Genomic DNA, 18571 nt, shown 5'->3' on the forward strand with positions numbered 1-18571 from the left:
TCAATTGACCCTTTGATCATGAGATAGTGTCCTTCTTTGTCTCTTATGCTGGTTTTTATCTTAAAGTCTACTTTGTCGGAGATTAGTATAGCCACTCCTGTTTTTTTATTGCTGGAGTTGGCTTGGTAAATTTTTTTCCATCCTTTAACTCTCAGTCTGTTTTTGTCCTTGTGTGTAAGGTGTGTCTCTTGCAAGCAGCATATTGATGGATCTTGTTTTTTTTATCCATTCTGCTACTCTTTTTCTCTTTATTGGTGCATTCAGTCCATTGACATTCAATGTAATTATCAATAGGTATAAGTTGATTACTGTCATTATGTTGCTTTTTTGGCGGTGTTGTTCGTTCTTTGGTTCTGCTTTCCTTCTTGTATTGGGTTTGTGTTTTTTGAGTTGACTCTGGTCAGTTTCTTTGTTCATGATATGTTGTGGGATGTTAACTTTCTTTGGGGTTACCTTGTAGTCTACTAGCTTTTCTCTGCATTTAGGATACTCCATTGCAACCTGTGAGTTACCTGGCATCTCTACCACCTGGGTTTCTGTTGTTGAGTTTGTGTCTTCTTTGACATTGATATGTTTATGTCCTTCAGTTGATCTATGGGCTCTCTTGAGTTTGTTGTTGTAGTCTCATTCCGTTCTGGTCTCTGCTGTCTGTTGGGTGTGTTCCAGGTGTTGCCATACTTATCAATCTCTGTTTGTCGTCTTTTCTTGTTGGTTCTCTGTCCACAGAACTCCCTTTAGGATGTTTTGAAGTGTTGGGTTGGTTTTGATAAATTCCCTCAGATTCTGTTTATCCTGGAATGTTTTGATCGCACCATCGTATTTGATTGATAGTTTTGCTGGATAGACGATTCTTGGTTGGCAGTTTTTTTCTTGCAGGGTTTTGTATATGTCTCCCCATTGCCTTCTTGCCTACATGGTTTGTTCTGAATAGTCAGCGCTTAATCTAATTTGTTTGCCTTTATAAGTTATGTTTCTCTTCTCCCTGGCTGCTTTTAGTATTCTTTCCTTGTCTTTGGTTTTGGAGAGCATGATTATTATATGTCTTGGAGACTTTCTTTTGGGATCTATCCTTCCTGGGGTATGCTGGGCTTCTTGAATGTTTATCTTCTCATCTTTCAGGATGTTAGGGAAGTTTTCTTCCAGAAGCTCTTTAACTATTTCCTCTGTGGACTTCTTTGATTCTTCTTGCCCCGGCATGCCAATAATCCTTACATTGTTCCTCTTCATGTTATCCAGCATGAATCTTAGACTCTCTTCAGATTGTTTTATCCTTTTAGTTGTTTGCTGTTCTATCTTGGCAGTATTGAGAGATTTGTCTTCCAGCTCGCTAGTTCTGGCTTCCATCTCTTCTAGTCTGCTCCTTTCCCCTTTCAGGCTATTGTCTATTTCTGATATCCTATTATTGATCACCTGGACATCTTTTTGCAGGTTTTGAATTGTTTCCAATGCTATGTCAATCCTATTAGATTGTTCCTGCAGTACTTTCCTTACTTCTACCTTATTTTCCTCGACCCCTTTTCAGTATCAATATATCTTGATGCATGTTTGATCAATTTCTGATTGAAGAAGTTGGTAGAATTCTTCTCTTGCATCCTCACTGGCTTTAGTGGTTGGTGCATAAATGTGAATCGTAGTGGTATTACCTGGTTTTCCCTCTAGGTGCATGGATATTATCCTTTTTACAGCATTGTACCTCATGACTGATCTAGATATGTTCTTTTTGACAATGAATGCAACACCATTCCTCTTCAATTTGTCTTTCCTGGCATAGTAAACCATGTGATTGTCAAGTTCAAAATGGCCAATACCAGTCCATTTCACCTCACTAATGCCTAAGATTTTGATGTTTATGTGTTCCATTTCATTTTTGACAACTTATGATTTTCCCTGTCATACTTCATACATTCCATGTTCTGATTTTCAGTGGATGTTTACAACAATTTCTCTTCATTTTGATTTGTGCCCCATCAGCTTACTCCATTCATGTCATCACAGTCAACTCTACTTTGAGGAGGCAGCTCTTCCCCGGTTGCATTTTGAGTGCTTTCCAGCCTGAGGGGCTCATTTTCCGACACTATATCTGATAGTGTTTCTCTGTTATTCATAAGGTTTTCAATAACTAAATATTCGGAAGTAGGTTGTCTCTCTTTCTTCCACATCTGTCTTCGTTTGGAAGCTCATCTGAAACCTGTCCACCATGGGTGACTCACAAGCCACTACAGTACAACAAACTGACAGATGAGTGGTGACTGTAGACTGTTGTTATGTGCCGTGGAGTTGGTTCCGACTCATAGAGTTCCTATACAGTAGACAGTAGGTATCCAAAAATGTCAAAACCCTGGACTTACGAATTCTATTTCTCAGAATATAACCAATTAGAAAAATGAGAATATTAAATGGCTGTACATAAAAAGATAATTGATCACAGAATTATTTATAATAGTAAAGTTCAGGAAGCAAACCACAATTTTCAGTAGTAGGGGAATAACCAAATACAGAATGGCATTTCCATATAGGGAAAATGAAACCAACCAACCAACCCAATGCCTTGGTGTCCAAAAGCTTCAGCTTTCTTCCTCAGAGCAGCTGGTGGGTTTGAACTGTGTATCTGTAAAGACTTACAAAGTTGGAAACTCTAAGGACAGTTCTACTCGGTCCTATAGGGTCACTATGAGTTGACATCTACTTGGTGGCGGTGGATTTGGGGGTTTGTTTTGGTGAGACTATAGGAACTGACTCAATGGTACTTCACACAACATTGAATATTTTAAGGGGCCCTGGTGGTGTAGTGGGTTAAACATTGGACTCCTAACGCTCAGGTCTTTGTCTTAAACCCACCAGCTGCTCCTTGGGAGAAAAATGAGGTTTTACCCTCTCAGAAACCTTAAACAGCTGTTATACTCTGTCCTATCATTCTCTCTGGGTCGCTATTAGTTAGAATGGACTTGAAATTTGGTTTTTCTTTTATAGATAATTTTGTTCTCAACTTTTTGACCTATAGTCCATTTTGTCATCAAGGATATTTTTACTCTGTTTATGAAAATAGATATTTTACTCTAAATTTATACTACCATTTAAAAATGTTTTTCAAGATAATATTTTGTGAGACCATCTTGTTGTTGTTGTTGTTAAGTGCCGTCGAGTTGGTTCCGACCCATAGTGACCCTGTACAGGGTTTCCAAGGGTGTAAATCTTTATGGGAGTAGAAAGCCTCATCTTTCTCCCGCGGAGCGGCTGGTAGTTTCGAACCGCTGACCTTAAGGTTCGCAGCCTGATTCGTAACCACTACGCTACAAGACCATCTTAGTGGCAATGTAATTCATGGTTTAAGTTTCTATAGTAGAATACATCAACTGCTTTCAAATATTTCATTTTTTTATTAAAATTATTTTCTTGGGAGTAGATTATTTGTCTTTTATATTTTATTATGATGATTAATCAAACCTGGCTTTGTCCATAACAGATATTGGCAAGTATAATCTCTGCCACCTTAGAATGTCTTTTGTGTGGCCACTATTTCTATCAAGTCCAATTTCCCCTGGTCAAGTTTTGTAACTCTAAACTTAGCCAAGAATATTTCATTCTTCAGTCAGTTCTTAGTAAATAATGAATGTTATGTGCTGCTTCAAGCACAGTCTGTTTTATTTTGTATTGACCATTTCTTTCAGGAATTGGGTAAATACATAGGACCTAGGTACGTGGCACGGGTCAAAATATTTGATTTCTTGGTTCCATCATTTTATAGGCATTGAACTAAGACAGATACTGGTTTTATCCAAAACATGAGCTCAAATAAAAAAGTTGCTGACCTGTGTGACTCAGTGGAAGGCATTGGAAAAGTCTGCTAGTGACTCTGCCTTTGCTTCAATCTCATCATGAAATGAGAGTTGGAAGGGGAGATGCAAGAGCTGTACCAGTTTGTCACCTCCTTCCCCTAAAGCCACCTCACTCGAGTCTTGTGAGAGGATTCATGAGAAAATAAATGGATACACTGATCTCCGAATGGTTGGCTGAGAAAGGATGGGGAAGTAAATTTCAAAAGCACATTAAAACAAAAATTCTTAGCTTTGAATTCTCTCTTCAAGGATATGCAGAAGGAGATGGATGCGAAAATGGACGTCTTAATAAACATACAGAAAAACAAGTTGTAAGTATAACCTGCCTCCATCTTTCCTTGTCCCTAAAGAGCTCTCCTTCACTTTGCTGAATGCCCTTGGGATCCAGATGGCTCTTGCCTCTCCCAGGAGTGGCCTTGGCTTGTATTAGTCCACTGGCTTGGAGTCAAGGGGTTCCACGGCCACCATGCTGCTGATTACTGCCTTGTCATCTTGGGGAGGAAGCTTGCCAACTCTCTGCCCTCTCCCCAACTCTCAGTCCCCTTAGAAAAGGACCAAAGGAGCAGCAGGAAATCAGGCTGATGGAAAGGACTGATGCAGACCCATCATTTAGGTTCAATAAAATGCGTGGAGCACCGTCTCCTCGTCATAGGAAGATCATGACACCACAGAAACTAAAACAAGACTTAGATGATTCCATTCATTGTAGGAACTGTGTAAGTGAAGTCCACCCCCTCCTAACACTGCAGCCAGACCTCTGAGCTCCTGTTTCTCCTGTTTCTCTTTCTCTTAGCCTCTTTATTTACACATTTGGCTTGTAAAGGGACTCGTACCATCCTTATCTGTTCCCCTGGATGCTGCCTACACTGGAGCCCTCTCTTAAGTTTCTTGCTCCTGCACTGTAAACCTGGGGAGAATGTTAAGCCATGGCAACATAGGATTCGACCTTTGGATGGGCCTACTTCTAAATGCCACTGGGTTATTCTGTCCTGTTGTAGCAAGGCGTGATTAGGGGTCCATCAGGCCGCCCATGTTGGACAAGGGAGAAGTGATCATTCTTGTACCACTTCCAGCTTCTGCAGAGGAAATGTTCATTGTGTGCACCCCAAAAACTACTATCAGAGGTAGGTAGCTTTTCTCAATTGAGTGCCTCATGAATGCAAAGGGAGTATGATAGGGCTCTACCTGCATCAAACCCCACTGTGTGGGTTTGAGGAGAGAGCGGGATTGTTAATAGACATTGGTGCCCACCACTGACACACAGGATGTGTACACACCAGGGGCACCAGTGGCATCTGGAAGGGGTACTTGGTGACCAAATCTAGAGGCTGTTGCAGAGTCTTCAGAGGGAGGGGTTTACTCCCATTGTTGTTCCCCCTTGGTGAGGAGGGTGTGCTTCAGTTGCTGACCTGATCTTGTCTCAGATTCCTGCCTTTCTCCCCATCTCACAAGAAGCTTCCACACCTTTCTCACCCTTGACAGGCCCGAGCACCTTTCTCACCCTTGACATCTGAAGCTGCCTTCTGACTCAGCTGTACGTCAACCGTAGCTCAACCACAGACATCCTTCTAACCTTGTACAGTCGTAAAACCTAGCAGCAACTCTTCCCTTCTCCTTGAACTGCATGGTAAGGGCTTGTTGCTCTCTCAAATACCACTCCACCCCAGGCCTCCACAGGGAGATTAAAATCTTCATTTAAAGTCAGAAAGGGGTCATTGTTTTTATTCTCAGTCCATAACTTAAGTGTGCAAGGAGGTTCATTTTTTCTTGTTCTATATCAGTGTACTTAAGATTCCAATGCCTCTTACTGCTTCCTGATAAATTAGTGGGAAAATTCACTATAGTCTCTTCTTTAAGGTCTCCCTTACAGACACCTTCTCCTTCCCTCCACTTCACCTGACCCTGAAAATGTCCCAGGTCTTACACTGCTAGGTCAAAACACAGAGAGCCCCCTACTGTCGTATCCACCCAGGCTTCCTGTCCTTGACTTCTTGCTCCTGCGCTGTACATGGGTCCTGCTGTCTTAGGGAGGGTGGGGAACCCCAGAGCTACAGTCTTGCCTACATTGTTCTCCTTTGAGGTCTTGCCAGTTAGCAGGGATAGGATTTCCATTGTTCATTGGTCTCCTTCCTGGCCTCTAAGGATTTACCTCTTACCTCTTCCAAGGCTTTCTTTCCCTTCCCCTGAAGGAGACAGACCCCTCCAGTCTTAGGCCTCTGTGTATGTGGGGATGAGCTAGGCTAAAAATGGTGTGGAGATGGTATATGACCTCTTCTGAGTTCACAAGAGGGGAGGAAGAACCCAAGGCCAGTTCCTGTGAGGCAGAGGTCAGGCATGCCTCCTTGACCAATTCTGACACCAACCATTTCTCCCACAGCACTTTCTGCTTCTCTGTTGGGCTCAATAGTCCATTCCAATGGCCACACAAAACTCACTGACAATACTCACAATTATGAGGTTTATTAGGGAAATTAACAGATTTTAATTTAGGATCAGAAATACTCAGGATGTAGTTCTTGTTTTCTCACAGGCACACCTCTCTCTGGTCCTGAGCCTCTCAACACTTTGGCCTCTGCCCTGCTTAGGCAAGTGTTACAAAGCTCCTTTAACACAGCCAACACCACTCTGCCATAGCCCTCAGCTCGAAGAAGGTCATGACTCTATCTCTGTGGGTCAGCATACTAGGTTTCCCTGACAAAGTGCCTGAAGGTACACCTCTCCACAGTGAGCCTCCTGCCTGAAGTTATTCAGATTTATTTCTCCCTGGTCTAGGAAGCCTGCCTTTCTGCTCAGTCTCATCCTCTTACTTCTGCTGCCTCTGCTGGTACCATTTCTCCCCCACTTCACCGCCTCTTCTCTAGTGTTATAGCCCTCTGTCTGCTGGATCAAAGAGGTTCAGTGCAGGGATCTAAGCACCCAAAGGACTTGAGATTTCCCCATTCCTGCTTCTGAGATGGTTCATTTTAAACCTTGTGGGATGGAAAACTGACCAATTCCCTCACTAGATCTCTATGGTCCCAGCCAGTCATTTGGTGGAAGTTACAAAGACTATGTCTAGAAGAATCATATCAAGTAATCAGCTGTACCGTAGCTGGTGACCCAGAGAACTCTGCTTTCTGTCCTGCCCCAAATCTTCTAGCTGAGGGAAGATGAAGCTTGGCTGCTGGCTTGCAAGGAGAAAAAAGACACAGAGAACTGTATTTAAAAAAAATTTTTTTTATTGTGAATTGAGTAATAGTTTACATGGGAGAGCTTTACATTCATCCTATTGTATTTCATTTCATTGCAATAAATTCAATCCCCTGCATGCATCTTCATTCAACAGCATTTGCTTCCAATCCCTCTGTGTTTATTATTATTATTATTTTTTGGATGTACACTGAAGCACTCAGGAATATATAACCAAACAACTAAATGGTATACTCTGCACATCTGTCCTCCAGCCACCAGCACACAGCCCCTCTCCCTCAAGTCTAGAGTCCCCAGCTGCTCCGTATTTCCAAATCATCATCTCTGCCTCCATCTCTAGTGTCACTGCTTCTCTGGATAGGGTCCCGCACTCTGCTCTTCTCCCTTGATGGTCCCAGAGTCCTCTGCTCCTGGACTGCAAGATCAACTACTCCCCTCCCTTTGTTACAAAATGTCTACCTTTACATTTGCAACATTCATAGTAAATCCTGATAGCAATTATTCACTATTGAACCACGAGAGTCTTATCCCCATCTCCTGTCTAGGCAGATTGGGAACCACTCAGTGGAGATTCTACCTTCCCCTGCACACTCTAAAAATAGGCTCCCTCTTGAAAAACTTGTAAGTCAGTCACTTTGTGCCTTTGTTGCCCACCCCCTCCTTTTTGAGTAGCCAATGTCTAAGCAAAGAACAGTATTTTAATAAATTATCCTGTCATGAGTATGATTTTTTGGCTTTAGTTTGAAGGAGGGATTAATGGGGTTCCTGTAGAAGAAACACTGGGCTTCTAACTGCAAGGTCAGCAGTTCAAACCCACCAGCCCCTCTGTAGAAACCCTATACTGGGTTGCTGAGTTAGAACTGATTCGACAGCACTTAACAACATACTTTATTTCACATTAGTTGCCTTTGTATTATTATCTTTTTGTATTGTTATCTTTTGCTATGTAACATAACATATTTACAGGGATGAGGGAGTGGCCATCTCTGAGATTCATTGTCCTCTTACTGCAGGGGATTTCTCAGACCCTGTTCCACCAAACCGCCAAACACTTGAGGACAGTGCAATATTCAGTTCTGTGTTGTGATCATTTCAAAATAGGCCCATGCATTCTTTAATGCTTCTTCAAGAAGTAGAGCCTGATTCTTCTTCCCTTGAGTGTGGACTGGACATAGTGCCATGTTAATGAACAGAATAGTGTGGATGTGATGGTGTGTTACTTCTGAGACTAGAACACAAAAGACATGGTGATTTCCATCTTGTTCTCTCTTGGGTCACTCACTCTGAATGAGGCTGCTGCTGTGTTGTAAGGATACACAAGCTGTCCCATAGAGAGGGCCACATGGCAAAGAACCGAGACCTCCTTCCAATAGGCATGTGAGCAAGTCATGTCCAGACCCAGTCAAGATTCAAGAAGACTGCAGCCCTAGCCAACATCTTGACTACAACCACATGAGAGACCCTCAGCGAGAATCACCCAGCTAAGCTAATTCCAAATTCTTGATCTGCAGAACTATAATGTTTGCTGTTTTGAGTTGCCAAGTTTGGGGAGGGGTAATATTTTTTTACAACAATAGGTAATATACTTACATATATCCTGTTTATCCTTTTTTGTTTGCTTTCTTAAAGACTTATAATCAAGATATGTTGTTATGTGCTATGAAATTGGTTCCGACTCATAGCGTCCCTGTACAGGATTTCCGAGGCTGTAAATCTTTACAGGAGCAGAAAGCCTCATCTTTCTTCTGAAGAACAGTTGGTAGTTTTGAACTGCTGACCATGAGGATAGCAGCCCAATTTGTAACCACTATGCTATCAGAGCTCCTTAAGTCAAGATATAGACTATATTTTATACAAAAATACTAAATATACAGCTTAATTTTTATATGCATATGCATCACCAAGATTGCTATAGAACCATTTCCAGACCTCTTCCCAATTCATACTTGCCCCCACCTCATACACATCAAGTTACCTCTGTTCTAATCTCTAGTAATGTGTGTTATTTTGTCTCTGAATGTGATATAAATGGGATCATATATTATGTATTCTTCTGTGTCTCATTTGCTCAAAATTATGTTAGTGCAATTCATGCATATTGCTGTGTATAGCAATAGTTTCTTTTTTAAAAAAGTTTTTATTGTGAATTGAGTGATAGTTTACATGGGAAAACATTGGTTTTGCGCCATTGTTTCATTTCAATGACTACAATCTCCTCCATGCATCATCATTCAACAGTATTTGCTTCCATTCCCTCTTTTTTTTGGATGTACACAAAAATACTCAGGAATATATAATCATTTAAACAACCAAACAGCACATTCTGCAAGCCTGTCTCCTGGTTGCCATCACACAGCCCCTCTCTTCCTATGAGTCTAGAGTCCTCAGCTATTTTATCTCTCCATGTCCTCATCTTTGCCTCCATTTCTGTTGCTGCTTCTCTGGGTAGGGTCCCAAATTCCACTTGGGCTATTTTCCCTTGATGGTTCCAGGGACCTCCATTCCTGGACTGTAAGATCAACTACTCTCCCACTTCTGTTACAAAACTTCTACCTTTACAGTTGTGACAATTGCAATTAGTCATGGTAACAATTCCTGAACTTGATATAAATGGGATCTTATATATTCTTTCAATCATAAGAATCTTATCCCTATCTCTTTACAACAGACCCATCTATTCAAGATGAAATTTATTCAGTGGGGATTCTACCTTCCCCTGCAATGCCTCTGAAATTAAACTCCCTCTTGAAAACTTGTAAGCCAATCACTTTGTGCCTTTATAGCACCCCCATTTTAGGTAGGCAGTGTCTAAGTTGCCCATCCCTCACAACCCTGTGTACAGAGGGGATGGAATGATCCTTGATGTGAAAATTCCTTCCCTCTCAGTAGGTATTTTGAGCTACCACATCCATAAGTGTGTTCCTGGTGTGGCACTGTGGGTTAATACACCAGACTGCAAAACTGTTTGAACTTCACGGTCAGCAGTTCAAGCTCACCAGCTGCTCCTTGGAAACCCTATACAGTGTCACTATGGGTCAGAACTGACTCATTGTCACTTAACAACAACCACATTCATAAATACAGGTCAAGTTCACCAAATTGTAGCAATTTACACTTGTTTTGTTCATAAAAATTTTGTCTTCCTCAAGTCGAGTTCTGATCCTCTAACAATCAAACCTAGGTCAAGTGAGTACTATCTGCAAATTTGGGCATTTTTGCATGTCTCCCCTCACTTCATAATAGCTGGACGCTTCACTCTCGGCTCTAGCCCTCCATGGCTATGTCCTTGTCCATGGGCCCAGGAGTCCCCAGGTCTTACCATACTTCAGACCAACCAGCCCTTCCTCTTTTCTCTCTCATCTTCAGGTCGACGGGAGTCTATGGAATATAGTTGAACTCAGCCCATATCTTCATTGCTGCTTTCCCCCCACTTCCACTCACTAGTAGAGCAACGTGGTTGCCAGCAAGTTTACATGCCTGTTTGTGTATTCCCTTTGAGTTTCAGTCTTGGAGTGGGGTTTGTCCTGAAGGGACTTGATTGCTTGCCTTGATGGCTTCCCGGTGAATAGCTTGCTTGTTCTTGTAGTGGCCAATCAGACTGTTTTGGATTTTTCCTGCTGGTTTTTGCCTTCAAGAGGTGTCTTTATCTTCTGTTCCTCTAGCTGCTCCAGGCTGGTCTGCTTACTCTTTCTAGTGGAAATGTCCCATTTCAGATGGTTCTGGATGGGGATCAAGATTCCACCTAAGGTCTTATACACTACAAAGGTTCCCCAAGAATCCTTTCACTGGGCAAGTTCTAGTACCCCTTTTAGGTATTCTAATCAGTTATAGGCTGAAGATGGGCTTACAAATTTTCTATAATCATATCTCTGGGTATTCCTTTCTATCTCACTCAAGTGTCTATTTTACAATAGTAGGCAAGGGAAATCACTATTCATAAGGCAGTCAAACATCTTAACATTATTTCCCCTCTTTCACCCATTCAGACTATGCCTCGTTCCCTGTATCACAGAGCCCTGTTCTTCCAAGGTTGAACATACAGCACTGGCTGTCCATTTAGTTCACGCAAACCTGCTTAATGTTCTTCTGTCTTGTTCTTCCATCCCCTTCCATATTCTTGTGCATTGTCCCCCTCAACATGTGAACTATGTGTCTATCCCCTACCTGCGTGGTGCAAAGTTAACACATTAGGCTACTAACCAAAAGGCTGGAGGTTGGAGTTCCCCTAGAGATGTCTCAGAAGAAAGGCCTAGTATTCTGCTTCCAAAAGATCAGTCATTAAAAATCCTATGGAGCACAGGTCTACTCTGGTACACATGAAGTCACCATGAGCTGGAGTCAACTTGATAGCAACTGGTTGCTTTTTCCTTTATTGGCACTTAGTGTGTTTAATCAGTGCAAACCCTAGAGGTTCAGAAGGTTAAATCCCAGTGAATGCACACACTCCTGAGAGAAATCAAACTGATTCTTGAAGCTAGTCTGGATTAATTCATTTAGGGCTGGAATAAAAGGAAAGTGCATATGACTCTAAAACCCAACCTGGGTCCTGTCTCTCATGTTCAGAGACAATGACTTAATTGTTGTTTAAAAATGTTGGGTGTCCACAATCCTATCATGTTTCATTGTAAAATGCCTCTACTATTGGGGCTTTTCTCTGTCAGCATTCACACACCAGCTTGTTTGTCCTGACAGCTATGCTGGCTGTGATGGGAATGTTAATTTATTTGAGAAGAGCCAATGCTAACTCTGTGATAAAGAAGAACGAACATGAACAGTGGTCTTCAGTTAAGGTCTTTGGCAGGTGACCACCACACCTCAATTCAAGCCCTGACCTCTCACTCAAACACAGATCTACAAATGTCTGGGTCCTGGCTGTCTGTCAAACTCAACACAGCCCCAAACAAACTCCCACCTCTGCCCCAAGCTTCTTTCCTGCCTGCCTCTCTGGTGGGAGACTGTGCCCTTGCTGAGTTTCCTGACAGTCTGAGCACAGGTGCATCTATAGACAAGGGGCAAGCTTTCTTCAGCCCATCCACCTGCCTGCCCAGCTGCATGCCCTGGGTTAGTCCTCTCAGGAGGAAACCTGAAAGGCTGTAGGGTTTGGAGTTTGGAGCTTCTGCTTGAGTAGTCAGACCCCCACCCTCTTATCCCAAGGTCTCTCTTAGTTATTTTGAAGATTTCTGAAAGAATATCAGTAAAGTAAGTACCTGCCACAGAGCTGAGCAAGTGGCATTTTCTTGCCTCTATTTTCTAACTCAGAACCTTTTCTGGAAGAGCTGAAGATGAGAGAAAAGGATGTGAGTTCTTTAAGGGCAGAGAACACATGGAGTTTTGTCTATTACCTGGACCTCAGCCCCTTGACAAATGTGTATATGCCTGACTGACATTCCTTGTTTCTAACATTCAAGCTTGACTTTCCCCCTCTCCCTCCTATAGTGAATCAGCCAACAAGTCCCACAGAGTATTTGTAATATTTCACACATTTATACATGAACACCTACCCCCCACCCACACACTCTGATCCAGTTTCTTTAAAAAAAAAAAATTATTTATTAAATGCTTTATTGTGAATTGAGTGAAGGTTAACAGACAAAATAATCAGCTTTATATCCAATAAATTTCACATTTTATTTCATCTCAATGATTACAATCCCCTCCCTGCAACAAGTACCCTACTTCCTCCCTGTGGCTTTTACATCTTACATTTCACAAACGAATACTGCACACATACAAAACAAAAACTGTATATTCATTTACATGTCCCAAGGGCATAATCTGCAAGCCAGGTTCCTGCCCACAGGCACACAGCCTTATGTACACAGTCCATGGGCATAGAGCCTGCAACTGCTCTGTCTCTCTATGTCATCACCTCGGCCACCGCCTCTGGCTTCTATTGTCACTGCTTTGCTCGGTAGGAGCTCATACTCCACTCATGTTCTTCCTTTTTTGATAGTCCTGGGGTTGTCTGTTCCTGAAATAAAAGATTAACTACTCCCCCATTTTAGTTACACATCTTCTACAATTACAATTCTGTTCATCACAACTAATCCTGCTGATAATCACTCACAATTGAATCATAAAATTCAACCTGATCCAGTTTCTTGGAATAGTTTCCTAACCAGTCCCCCTGACTAGCATTTTCTTTTTACAACCTGGAGTCTATTCTGCACATCCCTTCCAGATACATCATCTCTAACTCCTGCGTTCTTTCCAACTCTACAAATTGTATCTGCTATCCTCTTTGCTCAAAACTCAATAACACCCCATTACTTAATGGAATACTATTCAAAGTCTTTAAACTGCCACTGAAGACTTCATTGCTGATCTGATATTTCTGACTTAATTTCCTTCTATCACTTCATCTGTCTGTTGTACTGTGTGACTGTAATGCTGGAGGCTAGGCCACTAGTATCTCAAATACCAGCAGGGCCACCCATGGTGGACAGGTTTTTGTGGGACTTAAAGACCAAGACAGACTAGGAAGAAAGGCCTGGTAATCTTCCAAAAATTAATCAATGAAAACCTTAAGGCTCATAAGAAAATTTTGTCTGATATAGTGCTGGAAGATAGACCCCCATGATTGGGAAACACTCAAAATACACAGTAGCTGTAACAGGGGGCTCAAACATAGCAATGATTGTGAAGATGGTACAGGATGGGGCGGCACATTGGTCTGGTGAACATGGACTCCCAACAATCAGAGCTGTCTACATGGCAATGAACAACTAACTTCTCTGTAAATTCTATGTTCTAGGGTTACCTCCCCATATCCTTGCCTTTGCTCTCCTTATTCTCTCTTATATCTCTTCTCCTGAGGCCTCCATCATCCCTCCTGAACTGTCCTCTGGTGCTACAAAATTGTGGCCAGGTCATGCATAATTTTGAATAAGCTGGCCACTGAGGGATATTTCCCACATTTTCTCATAAGTCTCTCCTCCTCATGCAGACTGCCAGATTGTAGAGGCAGGGCTATGTCATCCCCATCTTTATCCTTAGCATGGAGGTCAGAGTCTTGTGCTTGGCTATGGGACTTTTTCTGCCTAGCCAGAGGGTTCACCAGTTGGCTCACTTGGCCTCTCCAGTGCTCCTAGCCCCTGTGATCTTGGTACCACGGACATGTATTAAAGGTCCTGGGTGGCAGGAGGGCTCTCCTCCCACATGGATGCACTTGGGGCTGAACAAGCTGGCATGAGATTCCAGGAAAACTCTTGAGCCTATCTAGATTTTTATTCCCAGCCATGTCTGGAAAATACATGTGAGATTGTGTCCTAAATTTAGACGGGCTGAAGGGATAAGCGAGGTCCCTCTTGAGGATGGATTTGTTGCCATATGGGCCCCTAACATGAGTAGGATGCTAGTTCTGATAACCCAGGTAAGGTCATCAGGGACCCAGAGCTGCCAGCGTCAGCTGAAGCTCTATGTCTTCTCTGTGCTGGTGAGACTGCAGCTCTGACCAAGCTCTGAGGATTCATCTCAAGTTCAATGTCCTCCCATTCTTAACCCTCACCAGAGCTCCCCTGGGTCCCAGTCCCATGTTGCCCAATTCAGAGGTAATAGAAGGACAGCCAATGCAAGTCAGCTGTCAAACATCTGCTGTGGCTGCCCTTGGGGAGGGACTGCTGGGGAGTCACAGCTGACATTCCTGCTGACATTGCACATGGACCAGCTTCTTTGCTGATGAGTTTGTACATTTTCTGTGGGTCTCAATGTCACTTTAGCTGAAACAAAATTATACTTAATTCTGTTTAATAGCACAGTGGGTGCTATTTCTGTCCTGTATACAGACCCTCTGCTGAGGTATCTCCCTCATCTTAAACCCTCACATCTTTGTGCCCTCCTGGTCAACAGTTGATTGGACCAGCTGTTGATATCCAACCCATTTTGCCCTGCTTTCTTTCTTTCTCTGGGGATTTGGAATCAGGATTAGCTGAGACCAGAACTGAGGATTTGTAAACTGGGGAGCCACCTACAACATGGAAACACTGGTCTGTAAGAAAAGAATTTTGTTTGCAGAGAAAGAAGAATTGAGTGGAGGAGCTGAACGCAGTTCTAGAGATGGGGTTGTAGGGAGCACTACCCAGGTCTTGGGTCCTCTTTATCTGGAGGTGCCTCCCACCTTAGTGTTGTTATTAAGTGCTGTTGAGTCGGTTCTGACTCAGTGCCCTGTATAGGGTTTCTGAGGAGCGGTTTGTGGGTTTGAACTACCAACCTTGTGATAGCAGCCCAGTGCTTATCTTACAGCACTACACCAGGACTCACCTTAGCTTTGTGGAGTCCCCTGGGCTGTTGCACAAGCAGAGTGTCCTTCTGTTACTATCAAACAAACCTTAACAAAGGCCACACCATTGAAAGGAATCTCAAAGACTGTCCAACCCAATCTCTTCAATTTATAGATGAAGACTCTGAAACCCAGAGAGGTGTAGTGAGTTGCCTTCAGCCTCTTGGCCCTGTGCTCTTTGCCCTGCCTTTCCAATTCTGGCTCACTTTGCTCTGTGCTCTCTGGGGCTATTGCACTTTAAGGAGTAACCTGATGAGGTAGAAAGTGATTGGAATCAGCTGGATCTGAAGACAAATCCCAACCCCACCACTTACTAGTCTTGTGTTGCTGCTTCTGTGTGCTGTAGAGTCACTTCCAATTTGTAGTGACCCTGTATAGGGTTCTGAGGCTGTAAATCTTTATGAGAGTAGAAAGCCTTGTTTTTCTCCAGTACTAGTGATACAACTATTGGTAAATCATTGTACTTCTTTGAGATTCCATTTTTTCATGTGCACAGTGGGGCTAATAACACCTAATGCATAGAAGCATTATGAGGATTGAATGAGTGTGTCTAGAGGAGTTCAGTTTTTTGAATAAGAAAGCAATGATGGTGAGGTCAGGAGTGCCCATCCTAGATTGGAAGGCTTTGCATTCTCTACCCTGGTTTCCTGTCTCTTTGACTAACTCCAGTTACGGCCAGGCTTTCCAGGGCTAAATGTGATCCTTAAAGAATCCAATGTGGGTTAGGCCTGGTGGTTTAAAGGGCAGGCAGGGTTCCCCGTAACACAGCACCTCACTCATGTGACCTCAGTGTGAATTTCCCTTTCCAACAGAGAGGTGCAACTGGCAACCTTGGTCTACCCATGGGTAACAGTGCTGCAGCCCCAGACCCTGATGTGTGTGTGCAATTGTCTGAGAAACGTGAGGGTGAGTCATGCTGAGGCCGTCAGCGTGGATCCGGGCTGGGTCAACCACTCCTATCACTGCCATGGCTCCCCACACAACGCTCCCAATAGCAATGCTTCTGGTCACAGACTAGCCCTGGAGTGTCTCAAGCATTCAGCACCATAGACTGGACTCCAGATCAACTCTCTTAGACTCTTCAGCAGGTGTGATTATAACTGTTTCTATGGCAACAGGTTAGCTACCACCTTCCTAAGGGACGCTGCTGTGACTGACTCCAGGGGTCCCTAGATCCTCCCTGCAGTCCCCTGCAATAGGGCCACCTTCGGTATCTTCACAACCCATTCCTGTGACCCAAGTAACTTTTTGGCACTTCTCTCTTTATTGTTGTTGTTGTTGTGATGTGCTATGAGGTTGATTCTGACTCATAGTGACCCTGTACAGGGTTTCTGAGGCTGTAACTCTTTACGGGAACAGAAAGCCTCATCTTTCTCCTGTGGAACAGCTGGTAGTTTCCAACTGCTGACCGTAAGATTAGCAGCCCGATTTGTAACCACTACACTATCAGAGCTCTTTATTAATAAAGAATAAAATCAAGTTTAATCTCTAACATTAAACAATAAGTGGAAAAACCCATTCCACTTTCGAGAACATAGTACCAAATGATGCTGAAGGGGGTCCTTGGAGCGACGGTGTGGTTTAACGGTAGGATGCCCTGCAATTTCCTATCAGCTTCTAAAAGCGGTGGCCAAGAAGGTGATTATGTGGTGTTTTGGATGGTGAGTTTGTGGGGAGAAGAGCGTCCCGGTTTAATTGGTACCATCTTTCTGAGGGGCAATTTGGTAATCCATGTCAGATGCCTTCAAAGACCAGTTTAAAAAAAAAAAAAAAAATCACAGATGAGCAAAGGTTCAGCTACAAGGGTCTAGCAGACCTTATTTTATTGAACATTACTTTATTGTGCCTCATATGTGATTTTTACAAATTGAATGCTTGTGTCAATCCTGAATCAAGCAAGTCTATTGGCACCATTTTTCCAAAAGCAAGGCACTCACTTAGTGTTTCTGTATCATATTTTGGTAATTCTCACACTATTTCAAATGTTTTCATAATGCTATTGCACACTTAGTAGACTATGTTATAGTGTAATCATAACTTTTATGTGCTTTGGGAAACCAAACATTTCGTGTAATTCACTCTACTGTGATACTCACTTTATTTTGGTGATCTAGAACCAAAATTGCAATATCTCCATATCACTTATGTTTCATTGGAAACAACTTTAAGGATACCAAAAGGAGATTACATAAAAAATGGAAGTGTTAAAATATATTTACTGATTGTTGTTGTTGTTAGATGCTGTTAAGTCTATTCCGACGCAGAGTGACACCATGCACAGCAAATGCAAACTGCTCAATCCGGCACCATCTTCACAACCGTTATGTTTGAGCCCATTGTAGTTGCCACCATGTCAGTCCATTTTTGGGGGGTCTTCGTCTTTTCACCAACCTTTCATTTTACTAAGCATGATGTCCTTCTCCAGAGACTGGTCCCTCCTGACACCATGTCCAAAGTACAAGAGAGGAAGCCTCACCATCCTTGCTTATGAGGAACATTCTGGCTGTCTTTCACATTTAGTTGTTCTTTTGAGAGTCCATGGTACTTTGAATATTCTTTGCCAACACCATAATTCAAATGCATCAATTCTTCTATGGTCTTGGTTTTCCTTATTCATTGTCCAACTTTCATATGTGTATGAGGTAATTGAAAATAATATTGCTTGGGTTAGGACCATCTCAGTCTTCAAAGTGACATCTTTGCTCTTTAATACCTTAAAGAGGTCTTCGTAGCAGATTTCTTGACTGCTGCTTCCATGAGTGTTTATTGTGTAGCCAAGCAAAATGATGTTTTTGAAAACTCCGATCTTTTTTCTATTTATCATAATGCTATTTATTGGTTCAGATATGAGGATTTTTGTTTTCTTAACACTGAAATGCAATACATACTGAAGACTGTGATCTTTGATCTCCATCAGTAAATATTGCAAGCCTTCTTCACTTCCACCAAGTAAGGTTGTATCATCTGCATATCACAGGTTGTTAATGAGTGTTCCTCCAATCCTGATATCATGTTCTTCTTTATATAATTCACATATAAAAAGCTTCTAGGATTATTTATTCAATATACAGATTGAATAAATATGGTGAAAGAGACAACATTTCTTTATTTTAAAACATTCAATATCCCCTTGTTCTGTTTGGATGACTGCCTCTTGGTCTGTGTACAAGTTCATCATGAGCACAATCAAGTGTTCTGGAATACCCATTCTTTATAATGCTATTCATAATTTGTCATGAACCACACCGTAGAATGCTTTCGCATAGTC

At 42.4% G+C, this 18571-nt stretch overlaps 1 protein-coding gene across 1 annotated transcript in view; it reads left to right on the plus strand.

Moving 5' to 3' along the window:
- Positions 1-4657, plus strand: part of LOC102826012 (testis-expressed sequence 35 protein-like) — a 31053-nt gene extending 26396 nt beyond the window's left edge. Inside the window, exons 6-8 of the mRNA XM_006867103.1 lie at positions 4086-4147; positions 4375-4449; positions 4630-4657. Of these exons, the coding sequence (XP_006867165.1) occupies positions 4086-4147; positions 4375-4449; positions 4630-4657 (165 nt within the window). The remainder of the gene's footprint in view (positions 1-4085; positions 4148-4374; positions 4450-4629) is intronic.
- Positions 4658-18571: the final 13914 nt, after the last annotated feature.

This window comes from Chrysochloris asiatica, unplaced genomic scaffold (assembly GCF_000296735.1).
Source record: "Chrysochloris asiatica unplaced genomic scaffold, ChrAsi1.0 scaffold00100, whole genome shotgun sequence".
NCBI classification, from domain to species: Eukaryota; Metazoa; Chordata; class Mammalia; order Afrosoricida; family Chrysochloridae; genus Chrysochloris; species Chrysochloris asiatica.